Raw genomic sequence first — 18,829 nt, 5'->3', positions numbered from 1 at the left:
TGCCACGCATAGAGCACACAAAGCAAAAAATTGCTTCAAAATGATAAGGTTTGTTTTGTTTTTTAAATGCCGTTAGAGAAAGGCTAGCTTATATTTTGTCAGACAGTAAAAAAACAACCAAAGTGTCAAGATTTTATGAGGGCATGCATAGTCCTCATTTTATCTTCCAAAGCCAATCTGTCTTTACCTTCACAGTTAAATTAACAGGATCAGATACAGAAAAGCTGAAGGTTACATACATTTTGGGGCCTATCAACCCCTGTTAGCTTTTCCACTGGGGTGAACTGTGACATGGTTTATTTCAATTAGGAAGCTGAACAGGAAAGAGCTCTGCTCTTCCCACAAACAGCTATAGTTATTTGAACCTCTTCTCTCACCACCCTCCTTCAGCAAGAAAGCCCTTTATGCAACTGCCAGGAAATCAGTCAGTTACACCGAGAGACAACTCTCAGCATCGCGGGGCCTCTTCTGGCGTGTCCTTAGCTGTCACCTCCACCCGCTTCCTACCTCTGACTCCTGCACGCTCCCTGCTCTGCCCTCATCATGGAGGCCACTAAACGCACTTTGCCCTCATTCCATACACAGACAAGCGGCCTGCGGACATACAGCCGCTGCCGGACCCGCTCGGCGCCTGCGGTAACAGGCGGCCCCGGCCGCAGGGCTCTCGCCCCCTTTGTGTCTCCGGGACCTGACGGGAGCCCCTCGCCCCTTCCCCAGGGCCGCGCCGCTGCCCGGGTGCGCTGAGAGTGCCCGGCAGCCGCCCCCGAGGCTGAGCCCTGAGCCCCGCTCCCCGTGGGCGCCGCCACCCCATCCCCACAGCCTCGTCCTTTAACCCGCACCCCACACCGCAGCCTCTGAGGGGGGGATTTAAATCAGAACCCGGAAGCCGGGGCGGCCGGCGCGGAGCACGGCGGGATTTGTAGTCCCGCCGCCCCGGCGGGCGCCCCGGCGCCGAGCCGCGTTGCCGGGGCGGGGAAACCACGAGTCCCCTGAGCCTCTGCGGCCGCCACCGCCCCAGGAACGCAGGCGCAGTGCGGGGGGCTGGTTTTTGAATCCGAGGCGTTGTTATTGACGCCATATTGCTGGTGTGGGAGTCACAGAGGGAAGCGCCGCCGCCGCCGCTGCCCGGGCCCCGCCGCCATCGCTCGTCATCGGCGGCCCCGGACCGGGTAGCCGGGCCCGGCCCTGCGCCCCTCGGCCCAGCTCCCGCCCCGCCACCGGCCGCGGGCGGAATTGGCCCGGCCAGGGCAGGGCGGGCGGCGAGAGCGGGGATCCAGCCGGCCGAGCCGGAGCCGCTGGGGGGGCCGGGGCCGCTCCCCAGAGAGAGGCCGACAGGGAGGCGGCGGAGGCCCTGACGCAGCTGCCCCCTCCTTTCCCTGCCGCCCTCCCTTCCCTGCCCCCCAGCCCACCCCAGACAGCGGGGAAGGCGCCTCTGGGCAGGGCCGGCTGCTGCTACCACCGCCGCCGTCGTCTCCCCTGCCCCTCGCTCCGAGCCCCCTTCCTCCGCCCCGCCGCCGCCCCGCGCCATGGCTTGCGGCGCCACTTTGAAAAGGACTCTGGATTTCGACCCGCTGCTGAGCCCGGCGTCCCCGAAGCGGAGGCGATGTGCGCCATTGTCAGCCCCGGCCTCGGCCGCCGCCTCCTCCTCCTCCTTCGCCGCCGCCTCCCCGCAGAAATACCTGCGCATGGAGCCCTCGCCCTTCGGAGAGGTGTCGTCCCGGCTCACCACAGGTGAGGGAGGCGGCCCCGCCGTGCCCGGGAGTCCCCCGGGGCGGTGGGGGTGCGGGGCGGCGGCGGGGGGACCTCGGCGGGGAGGGGGCGGCGGGTGCGCAGGGCAGGGGGCCGGGAAGGCGACCGGGGAGGGGGGGAGGAGGAAGAAGAGGGGAGGGGAGGGTGGGTCTCGCGTCCCCCTCCAGCCATTTTCTATCGGGCTGTGTGGCTGCCAGCGGCGGGGGCCGGGGCGATCCTTGCTCGGCTTGGCACTGCCGCGGCGGAGACACAATAGAAATGGCCGTTTGCAGCAGGAGAGGGGGAGGAGGGACGGCGAGGAAGGGGGGGGCGGGTTGAGCCGATGCGGGCGGGTGGCCATAGGAAAGGGACTGGAGAAAGGGACCCGAGCGGGGGAAGCGGGGGGGCGTTGGTGGGGGAGGCTTGATCCTGTGCCGAGGGAAGGGGGGAGGCCGGCGTTCCTCGCGTCGGGGACGGGCACGGAGGATTTTTTTTCTCCTCTTCCACGGGTGCCTGGATGTGGCAAGGAGAGCCGCAGGGGCGAGTCAAGCTGCGGAAACGCTGGGGGCGGCGGGGGGGTGGTGGTGGCGGCGGCCGTGGTGTCTGCGGAGGCGGGGATGGGGCTGGGGCTCGCTCCCGCTCCCAGCCTGCGCCCGGAGCCCCTCTCGGCGGGGCCCCCATCGATCTCTTGCAGCCATTATCGGTGGGTCGAGCGTTGCCCGAGTCGAGGCGGCGGCACCTCCTCCCGTTGCTCAGACATCGGGGGGGGGGGGGGGGGGGGAGGGAGGGCGGCCTGTCATCAATCACCCGCAAAACGCCAGTGGGAAAAGGCAAAAGCAGATAAAACAAAGGGGTAATTCCGCTTCCAGTCCCTTAATGCCTGCCACGGTCCCGGATGACCCATTCTGTGGCATCCTTAAAGTTTCGTAGGAAAACCGAGCGACGAAGGCGATTGTGTGCAAGGGTGAGAGTTGCCTTTAGGGCAGCTAAAATGGAATCGGGCAGTCTTCTCGTCTCGGAGACGTTGGGCGAGAACGAAACCCTTTCACATTGTTAACGTGTGAGAGATGAGTCAACCGGTGGCCCTAAAAGCTCCAGGTCTGCTTGTGTAATTGTTGTCAATTAAAACAAAAACCGAGTTCGTTTTACCAGCGAGTAGGGAGAGAAGAAGGGAATGAATCTTGGCTGGGCACGCAGGATTGATTGGCCCTTGCTACGGTTAGTCTAGTGGGTAGCTTCCAGTAACGCACTTAAGAACGGTTAAGCTCGCAGCCATGAGTGGCTGTAGTGCTGAGGTATGGATCTGTGTCCTTTGTGTGCAGGAAAAAAGCCCTCTGCGGTTGCTGCAGCTGAATTCCTTCTGCTCTTGCGTTCGGTACTCCCTTTTACACCAAAGTTGGCCCCGGATTACTGCTAGTATTACTGAGCAGTAAGTTTGAATGTGTTTTCAAATTGCCATCTCCTCCCTGTAGGACAGTGCCTTGTTTCAATATTCTTCGTTCTGAAAACTGTGGAGTAGAATATATTTTTTCACAGGTTTTAATCAAATTCAAAAAAATTGCTATGGAGGAAATATATAGATGGCATACAAAGTGCTTTACACTTGGCATCAGTGTCTTGATATTTTTTTGCACCTCTAGGAAAAGATCTTGAATGAGTCAGCGGTCTGGGATGAGAGTTGTGATGGATGGCACTCCCTGGTACAGTGAGGCATTACATATACTTTGAGATAGGTGTTTAAAATCAGAATTGATTTGATTATTTTTAGAAGATAATGGTTGCTTCATTGCAAGGATTTTTTTTGGCTTGTTTCTTTGGGATTTGGAGAGCTTAGATTACGAATATTTAATATAAATATTGTCTGGCCAGCAAACGTGTATCACTGAAAGGAGACAAATCAATAAAATTTTCAGCAGAGAGAACCTACAGCAGTATTTGAGGTAATACCTAAACTTCTATCTTAATGATTCTGAAGCTCTTCAAGACAAAAATATTACTGAACTTAAGCAAATAGAGGCCTCATCTTCTCTTGAGAAAATCAGAGGTGCAGGTCGTAATCCATGTGAAGAGGTGATTCTGTACTGACAATTCTGTAAGCCATTTGGATAATGTAATGAAAAGTGAAGGACAGTAAATCAAAATGTCTCTTACAGCACTTGAATGCTCTTGAGCAAAACTTGAAGCATTTATAAATGGTGCACGTTTACACGGGTTTTACTTAAAAGCTCCCTCTATGGTTTCTGTTACAAGAAAAAAATCTTTGTACATTGCTAGTGCAAATGTGACTGTTAAGCAGCTTGCTTAGTTTTTACTTTCAGTTGGATTTAGGGGTATTATGACTTTGTGTATATTTCATTTCGACCATCAGCGAACAAAATAGAGCTTATCATTTTAAAGGGGCCACTTGAAAGATTGTGTGGGATTCATCTCATCTAATTTCGTAAATGTACATCTGACCTAATAATTTGTGGTTTTCTTGGTAGTCAGTTGGAAGAAACAGATGGTTTATTCTAGAGCTCTGACTTAAGATGAGGCAAAGCATGCTGTAGAAATATGTATTGCTTTCCGTTGACTGTAAAATGAATTTACATGACCGTTTCTGATGTAGATGTCTGCATTTGGGTCAGATAAATCTTGCTCTGTGTGTGAAAAGAATTCCAGTCTGATTTTAAAAGTGTTCCCAACTGAGTCACCATTTTGTTCAGTTTTTATATTGGGAAATTTAGTAACAATAGCCAGAATTCAGTTGACTTCACTTATGGTTTTCTCAGCATGTTACCGTAATGCTTAGGTTTCCAGCACTTAAAAAGTGTCTGTCTGAATTTTGTTTAATGAAAATTAATGATCATAGGAAATCAGAGCTCTGGATATAAAACCTGATGCTGATACTTTAAGTTCAGCTTAAGCAATTTTTCTTCTATTTGATACTCTGTCCTGGTAGTGTTTAACTTCACCCAACGGAGACTATATCAGTGCCAGAACTTCTTACCACATGGTTAATCATTTCAAAAATGAGTTATCTGGAAGCAGACTACAGATTGATTGAGGGGGGGTGCTGAGAACTAAGAATGCAGTGTGGTAGTCAGATGAGAAAACAGCTGTCTCTATAGAGTGGTCGTAGACAAATAAACGGTATGTCTGTTTGAGAGAGGGTAGGCTTATTCAAGATGAAATTTATCTCTCACAAGAGTGTTTTAATATTTTGTGGTTATTTGAACAGCTGTTAGGTCACTTCCAGTTTCTCAATGAATTTGGCAGCCAAACTGTAATTGTGGCTTTACTGTCTATACTTTCTATGGAATTGTGCTTACTGGCTTGAGCGTACTCTGTTTGCTAATTTTTGGATACCATTGTTTGCATCTAGAATTATGTTTTAAAACTGTGTTCACGATAAGTGGTGCAGAACGTATCTGCCTGGCATAAGATGGGTTCAATTTTGAAAGAATTTTCTACTGCTTGAATACTACAGATGAGTTTTACTTTCATGTAAGTTCTAGCTATAAATGAGATTGTTCTTCTATGACCAGAACAACTGCACTCAGGTCTGGATGCCTGTGGGTAATGCATTGTACATGTTCAGTTTCCTCTGAAGTCCTAAGGGTGCTGTCCTGTTTTTAAGCTGTTAAATGAATTCTAGAGGGTGAAAGGAGAAAGCAGCGGCAGTATTTTTTTTTTTTCTGCTCTCTGCTGGATGTTGTAGAACCATTATTTGCAGTTTTACCCTGATGAAAGATCATGTTCTGAGGGAAAAAAAAGAAAAAAGAATAAACTGCACTGAAGCTGTGTTTTAAATTCAAAGGCAGGTCAGTGTTAGAAAGCCTGCATGTCTGGATATTTCTGAGACTGAAGCTACAGTGGGAAATACAGTCCAAAGAAATGGAGGGGGGAAGAGGGACAGATAATGTTGACCATAGGGATTTAAATCTCCTAATTCATGATACATAGTAACTGAGAAGACAAACAGATCAGTAGCTTTTTTCCATACTCCTCACCCAAAATCAGAGGTTAACTTGCAGCTAGAACTTTGTAGAATAAAAAAGAATGTTGTATTTTAAAAGTTTGTGAAATTGCTTAAAAATCCACAGACTTTTGCCTCTGCACATGCAATTTTTCCTCCATCTGAAACATTCATCTGCTTCAACACTTCCCCAGCAACTAACTGATGTTGCAAACAAAAAATTGTAGTGGGTGGGGTTATTGAGAACAGTCCTTCAGCTCTGGTCACTGGTTGAAATCCAAGCAGAGATAATGTCAAACATTTGATGGAATATAGAAACTGTTTAATTTATCCAGTATTTAGTAATGAATATGCATAATTGGTATTTGCTGCTCTAATGGCAGTTGTGTGGCAAATGTCTAGTTAAAGATGGCAAATGGAGTTGGTTATAAGAGTCCCTCTCTCATGAAGGACTCTTTACAAACAGAAGGTAGATAAATTTGTCTTTAATGTATACCTTTTTCACAGAATAATCTGGGGGAAAAAATTGATCTAATTAGCACAGATTTTCAAAGTTAATGCAAGAAAATGACTTTGACCTTTTTGAATAGGAAGAACTGTTAGTCTTCCCTATAGGCTGTCCTCCTATAACCTTTCAGTTGCCCTCTTGAGCAAACTTAACTACTTCTGTCTGAAACTTGGTCAGACAGTGGCCAAGTACACGTTTGGCTTTTAAATGAACAGATCTAGTGGCTTTGGAATGTGACATATTAGTAGTGCTGCATCTCTTTCTGCTTAATTTCTGTTTTGTTAACATTTATCTGCATGTGTATTTATTGCTAAATTATCTTGGAGAGATGCCAAGTTTCTCATTGTGCTCCAGTATTGCAGAAATCATTAGGATTTTAAAAAACAAAACATTCCCACCCCTTAAAAAAAAAAAAGAAAAAGCACATAATGGCTGCATCTGGACTTGATAATTTAATTTGTATGAGAAATTTCTATATGGATGCCTGTGGTGACTATAAATGTTAAATACCTTTGGTCGTAGATGTCATAAAATGTTGAAGCAGTTTTTTGTTTCAGTGGCAAGTCTGATAAATGCAATGTGACATTTTTTTATGTGAAGAGAAAGATCTAATTGCTGTGGCTAATACATTTTGCATTGCTTGATTTATTTTTCATTCCTCAACCCCTTGATCAGGAGAACTGGGATTTCCTGAAATAACACATTTGCAGAATGAGCTAATGCATATGTGAGCATCCGACTTGTTGTGGGAAAACCAGAACCTTCGTCAGCCTGAGACCTTGAGTAATTGGATCTCGTGAGGTGGCCAGCTCTGTGCCACAGAGTGTGTTGCGAGCTGCTTCTGTCTGTTCTGTAGCTATAGACACTGGCTGTGAATGTGTGTGAATGAGTATGTACCCATTATCAGGGTTCTGGTGCTTAGAGCATGCTCCTCTGAGGTGAGCATGATTTCCAAAAGTATACATTTTCTATTACTGAAGTCTCACAGACCATGCCTAATTAAGAAATGGAACTGGAATGATTGATGTCTATGACCAAAGCAAGAGAGTAAGAGGAATATCTGGATTGTTTTAGTTTTTGTCTGTGCCTGTGGATTCCCTGGTTAAGTAGATATAAAAAGTGAAGAATACTGTTGCCCATTGCTCTGCTGCAGTGCTGCTCTTAGGGGAAGCTAGCTTCTTAAAATTAATGTTGTGTGTCAGTAGTCTTGTGGGGAGGCCAAAACTAGGAATGTGGTAGCATAAACTAAATGTTGAATAAGGGTGATGGCCTAATGGAAATGTTATAAACTTCAACTAGGACAGTGAAGCAGTTTTGCTTTGACAGGAGCTGAAATCCCTGAAGATGCATGCTGTTGACATCAGGATAGCATTTGATTGATTCACTTAGAAGAAATCTCAGGCATGGTTCAGGTTTGAATGCATATGTTGAATGGTGACATTGCAAACTGAAACATGAGCTTTAGGTTCCATTTCAGGCCAGGAAAACTGCTACTCTGATTTCAGCCTATTGAGTCACCTTCCTATGTGTTTTGCCAAAGTTTCCTTCAGCTAAATGAGAGAAGCCAGAAACTGAGATGAGAGATTGCTAGTTTAAAAATGAAGCAGTCATGTGTCATTGTCCTCCCCCCCCCCCCCCCCCCCCCCAAAGAAAAAACATCCTTCAGGGGAAACAATCAGCACCTTCATAGTTGATAAGTGGTTATTAAAATGGAGAAAATAGTTCGCCTTGTTACCTTTTCAAGTTGAACTGCTGTTTCCTTTGTACATATTTTCTAGGTAATTACAGGTCAGGATGAAGTAATTAGATGACAGAACTTTGAAAAAGAATAACTTGAATTTTTATCATGAATTAGAGGAAGGAAGAAGGCATCAGTCCTTGGAAATGAATATTTGGCTTTATAATCCATTAGTGTGACAGATCATGTTTTAGATATTGAACTTGAATTTTGAATTGCCCCCTTCATGTTTCATCCACTCTTCATGGGGTGTGAAAGCAGCTGAAATGTGAAATTTTGGTTCCCCGAGTCATATCTCAAATTCTGAAAGAAGACTGGCATGAATGCTGTCCTTCATCTTAATGCAGTATTTCATTAACATACATACTCAACTTTATGGTCTTAGTACACAGAGCTCTACATAAAAAAAGAGTATCTATGCATTTCATTATATCCAGGTGTATTTAACTGAATCTCCTGTGCCTTTAGTGGTCATGGTGAGACAGTAGCAATCTATCTTTGTCATTCTTTATCTTAGCCTTGAACCTGAAGGAGGAGAAAGGGGCATATAATACAGTCTTGCCTAACTGACCGGGATTCATAGTCATCTTGAATTTGAAATATCATTTATGAAGTACTAATTCATTTCAGTGTATAAGCAATGTGGCTTTTTCTTGCTACTACCCTAGATTAGATTCAGCAGGCCTAATTTTCACTTTCAGCACCTCTGCCTGGTGTTCCCCTCTTAGCTAGCGCTGTGCCTTCAGAGGTACCTCTAACCAGTAGGAAATGCTGAGCACAGAGGGTAAAGTGAAATTAAAAAGACACCAAGGATAGGCCACAGCGATGTGTGTTTGATCATATTAAATATATTCCTTTTGTCATCTCATAAATGAAATTATTGCCTGACATACAATGTCTGATTTGAACTTCCGCACCTATAAGATGGATGAAAGTCTTTATTTAAAATATCTAATGAGTTCTAATATATATGATTCGAGTTCTAATATATATGATTCAAGTTCTAACTTCAGTTTTACAGTCTTAGAGAAGATCACTTAGATTAGGTTTTCTTTAATGAGTACACTTTCAGATTCTAAATTTTTATATATAAAATAATTTGTTAATTAAAATGCATGTCATTGTTGAAAAAGACATTTTGGGCCTCCATGTTGAGTAACACATAAAAAAACCTGTCCTGCGTTTGACACAAGTTAAATGCATGTTTTAATTCAGTTGTCAACCGCAAAGGGCATAGTCAGCTAATTGGGAGTAAAGGAAGTTAAGAAACCAAACTTGAAAAGGAGGAAGGTTTTCTGCACTCAAAATTAGGTTGGTGAACGAGATCTGCTAACTCTAGGCTTTAACTGGGCCAGAATTTTAAAGGGATTTACAGTCAGTTGAATGCAGTATAGGTGTTGTTCAAAAGTTGTCTGGTTTGCACTGCCTTAATATTTCATGGCTTCTTTCAAGTGCTGAGATGCTATAAAAGCTGTTTTGAACAGAATATGTTTGTTCATCAGACATATTTTTGTGGATTTATTAAGCAAAATTGCAAATGCCAGAAGTAACTTGGTACATTTAAACAACTTTTCTTACTCCTAGACTTTTTTTTGTTTAAAAAGACAAAATAATTCAATTTGGCATTCAGATTTTCATTTAAAATCAGTCATAAATATTTGCAAGCTTACATTTCACTTCACAGTGAAGTAGTTTTGTTTAAAGGCATAGATTTTATGCCACTGTATGCTAATAAAAATGTCTGCTCAGTCTTTGCTGCTGCAAAAATGTGCCTGCTTAATTTGAAGCATTACTAGTCTGATCATTCATGTGAAAAGTCATTGAACAGTTTGATGCTGTGTGAAACTTGTGTTTCTTGACTATTGATCTCCATTTTACTAATGATGGAGATTGGGAAGTATGAGATGAGTCATTCTCAGTCATCTTGCCTGCTAGCAGCACAGTACTGAGTAGAGCTTGTACTCCAGTTCTCTGTGCTGAGCAATAGTGCTTTAAATCTCCTAAGTTAGGCTGAGGAATACTGTTTACCAAACCAGGTTATGTACATGCTCAACAAGGGTTCAGTCAGGACTTCAGATTTCAGGCTTTTTTTCTCCTGGTGGCTGTTTGCAATGTAGACAGTGTATTGTCATGTTTAAATAGTCCCCTCCTCCATCCCACTTTGCTTAGTTTCATACCTTTACCTGAAGTTACAGTAATGCAAACTGTCAAAGTGGTTTTGTCAGGATAGGGATCTCCCAATGTATCTGTCAGTGGCATTTCTTGAGATTTTTGATTATCAGAGCAAAATTTGAAGATGGCAAGTTAAAAAGTGTTGCCAAATTAGAAGTAGATGAAACTATTTCAATACCATTGAGACTTCTGTGTCCACAATTCAATATAATTTGGAATAGAATCATGTATCCTTGGTGCACAGATCTTATTTTCTATCCCAGTTGTTACTGTTTTCCCAAAGTCAGTACCTGATTTCTCTACCTCCCCTCCCTGTCGATCGTCCCCCTGTCCGTGCCCCCCGATATGTTGCTTTTGCTCCTTCTATTCTGACTGGTATTTTAACATTTTCTTTGAATTATTCCGTATTTAATTTGCAGGGGTAGTTAGGGCTGGAGGAAACCCGGCTGATGATTGTTGTTTTAACTCTTGGAGTTTTATCCATTGATCAGAGTCTGTTTACATTTTTTTTTCTTAATGATTTTGGTGGTTAATGTGGTTTGAGAATGTTTCTGCAAAAAGATAATATAAAGGAGAGCTGTAGAGAAGATTTTATCGAAGTTGTTACACCCAAAATTTGGCTGATGTTTTTGCAGCTCATACGGAATTTGGAAAGTATGCTCAAGACCACGTAGTTGTAGTGAAGGATGCACGTGATCTGTTACATTCTTCAGTTAATGTAAATACAGTGTGAATGTTTGCAGTCACGTTTCTCATCCTGTAGACATGCTTTAGGACAGATGTTATCTTATGAGCTAATTTGGTTCCCACTCAAAATTACGCAGTATTGCTTCAGCTAGGACAGCACTTGATTCTGAGGAAAGGTATTGTTTTACCACCATAATACTGTTGAGTAAAAATGTTGCAGGGCCATTCTCCAACTGATGCAGTGTGTATGCGCGTGACAAATTCTACGTGGAATTCTATTTAATTTTGGAAGCCTGACTGCATTTTGGTTTAACCTGATTTATGTATTTCTGTACCACACTGGAGTGTAGTATGTACCTTTGTCCTACAAAAAGTATGAATCCTCCAGCCACCCTTGAGTACTTTTTTCCCCACTTTCTCGTAGTTTCCTTCTCTTCATTTCCCTACTGTGCTTCTTTATTATGTCTTCTGCATTTGCTGCTTCTTTGAACCAAGTTATTGATCCCCCTTGAGGGAGCTGAAAATTGTACAAGCGCTGTAGGCATGGGACTGAAAAGGTATAAACTGCAAGGCCTTCATCAATAGACAAAATGGAAACAAGAAGCTCCTTTGCTGAAAATGCTGGTATTCTGATGACTGGAAAAAGTTTCCTCTCTTTGTATGAGTTGGAAGCCCCCAGACTGACTTATGGAATTGAAGAACCACTGCAGTAGTTAAACCTCTGAACCTAGGAATTGGCAAATGTTTGCTTCTGCTTGGTCTAGCATAGGCTTCAGCCACTGACTGAATAAGCTGGTAACTGAAGTTACTTACTTCACGTGATTGCTTACTAGAAAATGTTCAACTAAGGAACCTCAATAGTGTACTGTTTACAAACCTGAAAATTAGTTAAGAAGTTTTCATGGTATTGTATTGGCAAAATGCTGAACAGAAGTAGGAAGGTACTGAGTGAGTGGAGTCCTTTGCAACTCTGACATGATCACATTGATTTGTATGTATCTGAGTTCTGGAAAGCTGCCTTTGCCAAAAGTCTAGAAGTCTCCATGGAAGACTATACTGTGGGGAATATTTTTAAATGCATTTGAGCATTTGAAAGTAAGAATTCTCATAAAGAGGGAGTCTTTGGAAGTCTCCTTCTGTGAAAGTCTCCTGTAAAAAATAGAAAATGGCTTTTTTTTTTCCTTTAATATTTTGCATTGCCAAAGGATATGCAGTTAGGGCACTGATGTACCTGAGAGCCTTTTGTTACATGGAATTTCAGAGAGAAAGCACATGGGATTGATAGTTCTATTGCAAGGATTACTTTTTTCCTTGTAATTCTACAATGGCGATGAGATTATTAAAAGCACCTGCTGTATCTTATTCAGTGTATTTTATCCAAATTCTGAACTACATATTGCCGTATTCCTTTAAGAGAGACTATTGATCTGTCCATTGTGTTTATTTGGCTAGATCTGAGGCTGTCAAAAATGTTGTGGAAGGTTTTTGTACTTTGTCTGTCAGTTGCCAATTCTTTGAGATTTTAAGCAGTAGTTGCTTTATGCATATTCTGTCTAAACTGTGTTTTCCTCTCCACTTTGCTGCCTATATGCCAGTAACTATACAGAGAGGAATGGTATTTCATGTACATGTTTTATTCTGGAGTCTTTTGTTACCCTTAACTGTATGAACGATAAACACTGTCTGGGGGAGAAAGATGATTGCAAATTGAATGTATGAAGGGAAGGTGATGAATACCAGTAGAAGTTCCGTAGCCTAATTTTTATATGAGTATAAAAGGCCATGTTTTAAGAGTCTAGCATTTATCATCTGTTAATTGTCTACAGTGTTTGGCGTTTGAGTTGAAATAAAGTTGTGACATACTGAAATGTAATTATTTTAGGCTTAATTTTATTACTGTTTTTCTTTTAGAACAAATTCTGTACAACATAAAACAGGAGTACAAACGCATGCAGAAGAGGAGACACTTAGAAAATAGCTTCCAGCAGACAGATCCTTGTTGTTCTACTGATGCACAGCCACATGCATTTCTGCTTACTGGACCAGCTTTGCCAGGTACTCAGAAAATTCTGTGCAATTCTGCTATGTGTTCTTAGACTCTGTTTGCATAAATAATTTTCCCTAGATATCTGGTGGTTTATGGCACCTTCTCACCAGTTACTATTGCTTTTTTTTGGCAATACTAGCATTGATGTGGGAGATTGTAGCTTCTCATTTTAAGAATCAGTAGGACACAAAGCTTGCATTGTATTCAAGAGACCATCCTGCGTACCCTGCCACTGATACTATAATAGGCTTTGGCAAAGCAGCTGTCTTTACAAAAATACATTGTACTGTAATTTTTACATAAAATAGAAGCTTAAATTTGTAAATGTCAGCTGCCACGTAAATGGTGTTCACAGTGTTTGTGTAACACTCTTCGTGTTTTGGTACCTGTGCGTATTGTGCATTGTAGATGTCTTCCTTTTGAGTGTCCAATTTTACTTTTAATAGTAATTAGAAGTGTTCAAGTGGCAGAGAAAGACTTCTCCAAGTGTTCTGTAAAGTTCCTTTAATGTAAAAGATGTGAAGAAAACTGATTATAAAAATGCTTCTGAACTACTTGTAAGTGTAAATTGGTATGCCCAAATATTTAATCTTAGGTACTTCATCTGCAGCATCATCACCATTGAAAAAAGAACAGCCCCTGTTTACTCTCAGACAAGTTGGAATGATCTGTGAACGTTTGCTGAAAGAGCGTGAAGAGAAAATCCGTGAAGAGTATGAAGAAATTTTGACCACAAAACTTGCAGGTATATTATAGTTCAAAATAATGTGTTGGGATGAGTTTGAAAGCTTAAAACTTTTCCTCATGTTTGTGTTATGCTGTTTTTTTCTGACCTAATCTGATTAAGGAATGAGATTGCATACAGGACAGAAAAAATTATGTGTAGTCTCTTTGATAGTTTTTTTTTCTTCTATGCTGCCTTGGATAGAAACTATGACTCCTGGGTATTACTAATCAATGGAAACAGTGGTTTTATTTCAGATAGAACTTTCTCTTGCTATCATGTTTAATTGATCATTTCCTCCTCATGTTTTTGCCAGAAATACTTTCTATTCTACTGGCTTAAGAGCTCTTTGTGAAGGACTTCCCACCCACCCCCCACCCCCCCCCCGCTTGGGAACTGACTTCCTTTTTCTGGAATTTGGCAAGAAGACAGTACCTAAGGTTTCCCTTTCTCTTCCCAGTACTTACCATTATGCTGCTGCCAGTGGTGTTTGGTATCTGCCCGAGTGTCAGTAGTTTAGCTGCATTTCTGGTGCTCTGTGTTGATTGTTGTGTTTGATGTCATTCAGCTGATATTTTTGGCGCCTGATGCCAACTTTCCATAAGGATCAATTGTTCATGTCAGCATTGTAACTATGACCTTTCTTTAGTTGTTGAAGTTTTCTACTTCTAAGCATCTTGCTAGCATTTATTTGAACACCTAAATTCTGTTGCATTCAGAGGTAGGTGCCTTCACAGTATGATTCGGTGTCTAATTTAATGTTCAGTGTGATGGTAATGAACATCTGAGTGCATCAAACCTGCTTTTGAATACCCGTGGCTGTTCTGCTTCCCACCTGAAAACACATCAGAATTAAAGCTTGCAAATCTTTTCAGGTGTGGGAATAAAACCTACAGGCATGTCCATACTGAAAGTCACCAGACTTGTGTCAGACTTGTGGGTTGCCTGTGACAGTATTTTCTGTGCACCTGAGCCTCTGTTCCTGTTCTGTGCTTGCTGATCTGCCATTGCTTTGTAAGAAATGACTATAGTTCTAAGTCCCTCTTAAATCTACATCTATTTACAACTCTAACTAGAGCCCTAAATACTTATGTTGCTTTGGGCCTAATGTTCCATTTCTGCTGTTTGCTTTTTAACCTGCTTCAGACTGATGAATTAGGACTCTGTAGAACTTTTTTCTTCTAATTTATATATGATAGGAATGGGGTCATTTCTTGCATTCTCTTAAATGCATTTCAGTTAGCAGTGATCATAATAACCATTTGAAGACCAGGTATATTTACATTTGTTCCAGACACTTTCTGAGTACAAACTTGTAGTTCTTTACAGCAGGAACCCCTCTGGCAAGTTCCTTACATGTGCTCCATCTGTCAGTCCCAAAGGGAACATTTTTGTTTTTGGGAAGGGAGGGGGCATGGTTTCTGTTTGGAGGGTTGTGGTTTACAGTGAGACACGTTAGGTTTACCTGTTCTTATGATGGTGGTCACCAAAAGAGCTATTAGAAAGATCATGCTACTGCATCCCATATATCAAGCCAATAATAAATTTTCAGCATTATATGGGAATTTAGAAAGAGACACGGCCAAAAGAATTAAAAAATTCCTTACATAGAAGGACAGTTATGTTTTTTTGCAGACAGAATGATTATATCTTTTTCTAGACTTTGTATAGTAAGGTGATACTCATTCTTACAAACTAGTGAAGTCAATGGAAATGTAACTGGAAATTCTGTAATAAATCTTAATTGAATAGGTTCTTTAAAGTGCCTTAGCTGAATGTTTGGATCTCAGATATTTTCCTCATTCCTTTCTGAATCACAGTTTTCTTGTAGGTAGTTAGCCAGATACTGCCTTTTTTTTTTCCTTCTCCCATGTTGTGAGCAGAGTTGCCTTTCATGCAGAGTGAGTGTTTGATAAATGGAAAACTCAGATCACTGTAATGCCCTGATTCCCCCTCCTGCCTCTGTTACCTGAAACCACTGTGTTAGCATAAACTTGGGTTTGCAAGATCCTTTGCAGATTTTAAAACCAGAGAAAGAATGTAAGGGGCTAAGGGAAACTTTAGCTCAAAAGGTTTTCTAGAATTTGTTTGTGAAAAACGGCTTTTTATACTAAAGGTCAAGTTGTAGAGTATAGTAATCATATTTGTATTCGTGGCATTTAGCCACCTTTTGACTTAAAGTAGATACTTAGAACCTATGTATGATACAGGATGCCAGTGGTGTAAGTATCTTTACAAGCATTCACTTAAATTTTCAAACAGTTCACTGTAGGTTGCTCTTACCTTTGGATTGCTTAACTTTCCTAATCTGAATGCCACAAGAAAGGGGATTTTTAGTAACTGTGGATTCTTTAAATTTCCAAAGCCATAATTTTAACAACGATGATGCTACAAAGCAGCTGTGTATGTTGACTTAAACCTTTAAAGAACAAAGCTTCTAAGTTAGTTTCTGGCCTTTAATACATACTTTTAGGAAAAGTTCTAGTTGCTGTTATTTTTGGAAATGGTTTCTGGGCAACAGATCCTTCAATCTGCTCTTTGTGTTATTTTGTTGTTTGGCTAAGATCCTCACATGGCTGCTGAAAAGCCATCAGTCAGAACTGCAGTGAAACAGAGGTCCTGCTTGTGGGCAGAAGGGAACTGGCTGCCGTGACCCTGGGCCCCTTCAGTCAGGGATGAATGTCCTTAGATCATTGGGTCAGGTCCGTACTTTGGGCTGCTGCTGCACTACTTGCTGATTACTGATACCCTGTTTACTTCAAAGGTGAAGCTCATCCCTGCAAGAGGATGGGGACTTTAATGGGGCAAACCTGTGGGACTAGGAACCACTACAAATCTAACTGCATTTTTGGTTGAAGATTGCCTTCTTTGACCTTGCCCTTTTCTCAGAACACCCCACATTGCTGCACATGTATTTTTCCACAAGGGAGGAAGGGGAATGGAGAGGAGCGGCATCTGGTAGATATTACTCTCCTTGTTCAATTTCCTAATTCTGAAAGGTGATATCCTGCTGATGAGTGCAATATTAAAACTGAATAAAATATTGCGAATGTATTTGTATGTATGTGTGTATAGAAAGAATAATCTTTCTGGGAAATAACAGTGCTAAGTTCAAAGCCAAATTAATACGTTTGATATCTAAATTTCATTTCAGATTATACAGTAGCTGTTTTCATGAAGTCCACAGTCAACTATGTCTCCTATTGTGGCTACTTTTGTGATTGGAATTAGTCAAGCATTAGTCACTTAGCATTTCATCCTTTTAGTTTGTCATTTGCTTTTGATTTTTCCGGTGGTCACCAAAAATAATTTCTAACTCTGTAGCAAGTCCCTTTCCTGTACTTCTGTGTTTCCATTTCATTAAATTAATTTTCTTACATCAGGTAGTGATAGGAGCAGAGAGAAGTTATGTTTCCAACCCTAGCACTGACCTTAATGCCATGTTTGCTTAACTACTCTGCCCCCATTACGGATCTGTGAAATGGGCACACTTGATTACTTCAAAATACAGTGTCTGATGCTTAGCCAGGTGTTAGGTATATTGAGGTCTTTGTGTATGTGCAGCATAATTCTCTTTGAGCATATTACTGTCTTTCCCATTACAGAAGTTTGTAAGGGAAAGTCTTTTAATTAAGGGGACATGTGCTGCATTGTTGTTCTTTGGGATGAAAAGGAAATGGCAGCTATCAACTGTGTAAAGTCACTTAAAACTACTGTTAGTGGATGTGTGTTTAATCTATTTGATTTGTATGTATAAAAAAGTAGCCTTGAATATTTTTCAGCTTGAGTTAAACTTAATATACTCACACTTCTAATGCTTCATGCTTGCAGAACAATATGACGCATTTGTGAAGTTCACGCATGATCAAATCATGCGACGATATGGAGAACAGCCTGCCAGTTGTGAGTATCTATTTCTTCTGGTTCCTATAGCAGCATTAAATTACTGAATGTTCAATAATTTAAGCAGCCATTGTTTGTTGTTAAGCTTCAGCTAGGCCCCAAGTTAAAATACTTTAAATTGATAATATGGAAGACCGAGGTTGAAAGGAAGATGTGAGGTAAAATGCAGCTTTTATTTAAAACATCTAAAGCTGTCTCCCATACCATGCTGTTTCTACTTTTGAAGCAGGTTTTGATATTGCCGTAGCAGGTTTGCGATAGAGCTGGCATTTGTTAACTCCATCATTAACTCTTGGGTTTTTTTTCTCTTTCCAGATGTTTCATGAATCACACTTTCTGCATATGTGGGCTGCCCTATACACCCTGTTTTATTGTTGCAAGCTGTCCCAGTAAAGACTTGCAGCAATGCCATATTTTTTCCCCCTGTGAACACAGGTTATTTCAAGCTTTTGTCAGTGGCAACCACTCTTATGCAGCAACTGGTTTTGGAGTGCTCCCTGATGTCAGTACCACCTGGATGTGGACCTTTGCTACCTGTAATAATACCAGTGGCCTCATTTGCTGTATCATTACAATTTGGCTTCTTATGTTAATAAGTTTGAAAAAGTAAAGGATTAAAGCTGGTGTTCTAGAAGTTGCCCTTCACTGGTTGTGTAAATAAAAATGTAGAATGACACTTCTGACTGAAGTTAGTGTGGTTTTCATAACTGTGCACTACAACAAAGCTGTAATCACAGTTAAGTTAGAATGTAATCCCAGGACAATTTTAAGCAAATAGCCCACAGTACTGCCTGTGAAATAGTGAAGGAGGGCATTTCTGTATTCCATGACTTTTTTGGGGGTTAAGAATGGGTTTATATGATTTCTCATTTTTGTAGTTTTTATTTATTCTATCAGTCTTTAACAAATGTTTATTGCTGCAATTTTTCAGTGTATCATTGTTTTACTGCCCTTGTAGTACTGGAATTTAGTTGGAAGAATAAAACATTTACTTCTAATCTGTTTGTTTTTAATATGCAGGTGGAACTTTTGCTGTGTATGAATAAACTTAAATCTGAGTGTTTACATGAAAACTTCATTTACTAGCAATAGTGGGTGGGTCAGAATTTTAGATCAGGAGAAGGAGGCAGATGAAAATCTCAGGTAATTCTTCAGAGGCGAAAAAATCTTCCTTAGATTGCCTGTATTGTTTCCTGTTGTGGAAGCATGTTTGTTACAGAACTGTCAAGAAACTTGATTTAACTTGCTGCAGCTGACTCAAACAGCTGTGCTCGTCTTCCTTCAGATTGAAATGACACATCAAAGGAAATCTGTTTGTAAGATAGAGCAGGCGCTTGCACCACAAGCTGGAACTACACAGGTAT

At 41.8% G+C, this 18,829-nt stretch overlaps 1 protein-coding gene across 5 annotated transcripts; it reads left to right on the top strand.

Moving 5' to 3' along the window:
- Positions 1-1,050: 1,050 nt before the first annotated feature.
- Positions 1,051-18,530, top strand: AKIRIN2 (akirin 2). 5 transcript variants are annotated; one of them, XM_075498338.1, is made up of 5 exons: positions 1,055-1,731; positions 12,703-12,846; positions 13,449-13,583; positions 17,394-17,465; positions 17,781-18,530. In XM_075498338.1, exons 1-5 carry the CDS (start codon positions 1,527-1,529, stop codon positions 17,789-17,791), a joined length of 567 nt encoding a protein of 188 aa, XP_075354453.1. In that variant the 5' UTR covers positions 1,055-1,526; the 3' UTR covers positions 17,792-18,530. The 5 variants fall into 5 exon arrangements, with proteins under 5 accessions (XP_075354452.1, XP_075354450.1, XP_075354453.1 ...); XM_075498336.1 differs by having other exon boundaries at positions 1,058-1,731; positions 13,434-13,583; XM_075498337.1 differs by lacking the exons at positions 17,394-17,465; positions 17,781-18,530 and adding an exon at positions 16,327-17,347 and having other exon boundaries at positions 1,051-1,731.
- Positions 18,531-18,829: the final 299 nt, after the last annotated feature.

Source organism: Mycteria americana, chromosome 3, assembly GCF_035582795.1.
Source record: "Mycteria americana isolate JAX WOST 10 ecotype Jacksonville Zoo and Gardens chromosome 3, USCA_MyAme_1.0, whole genome shotgun sequence".
In the NCBI taxonomy this organism is placed as follows: Eukaryota; Metazoa; Chordata; class Aves; order Ciconiiformes; family Ciconiidae; genus Mycteria; species Mycteria americana.
This window is presented reverse-complemented; position numbering and strand designations above follow the sequence as displayed.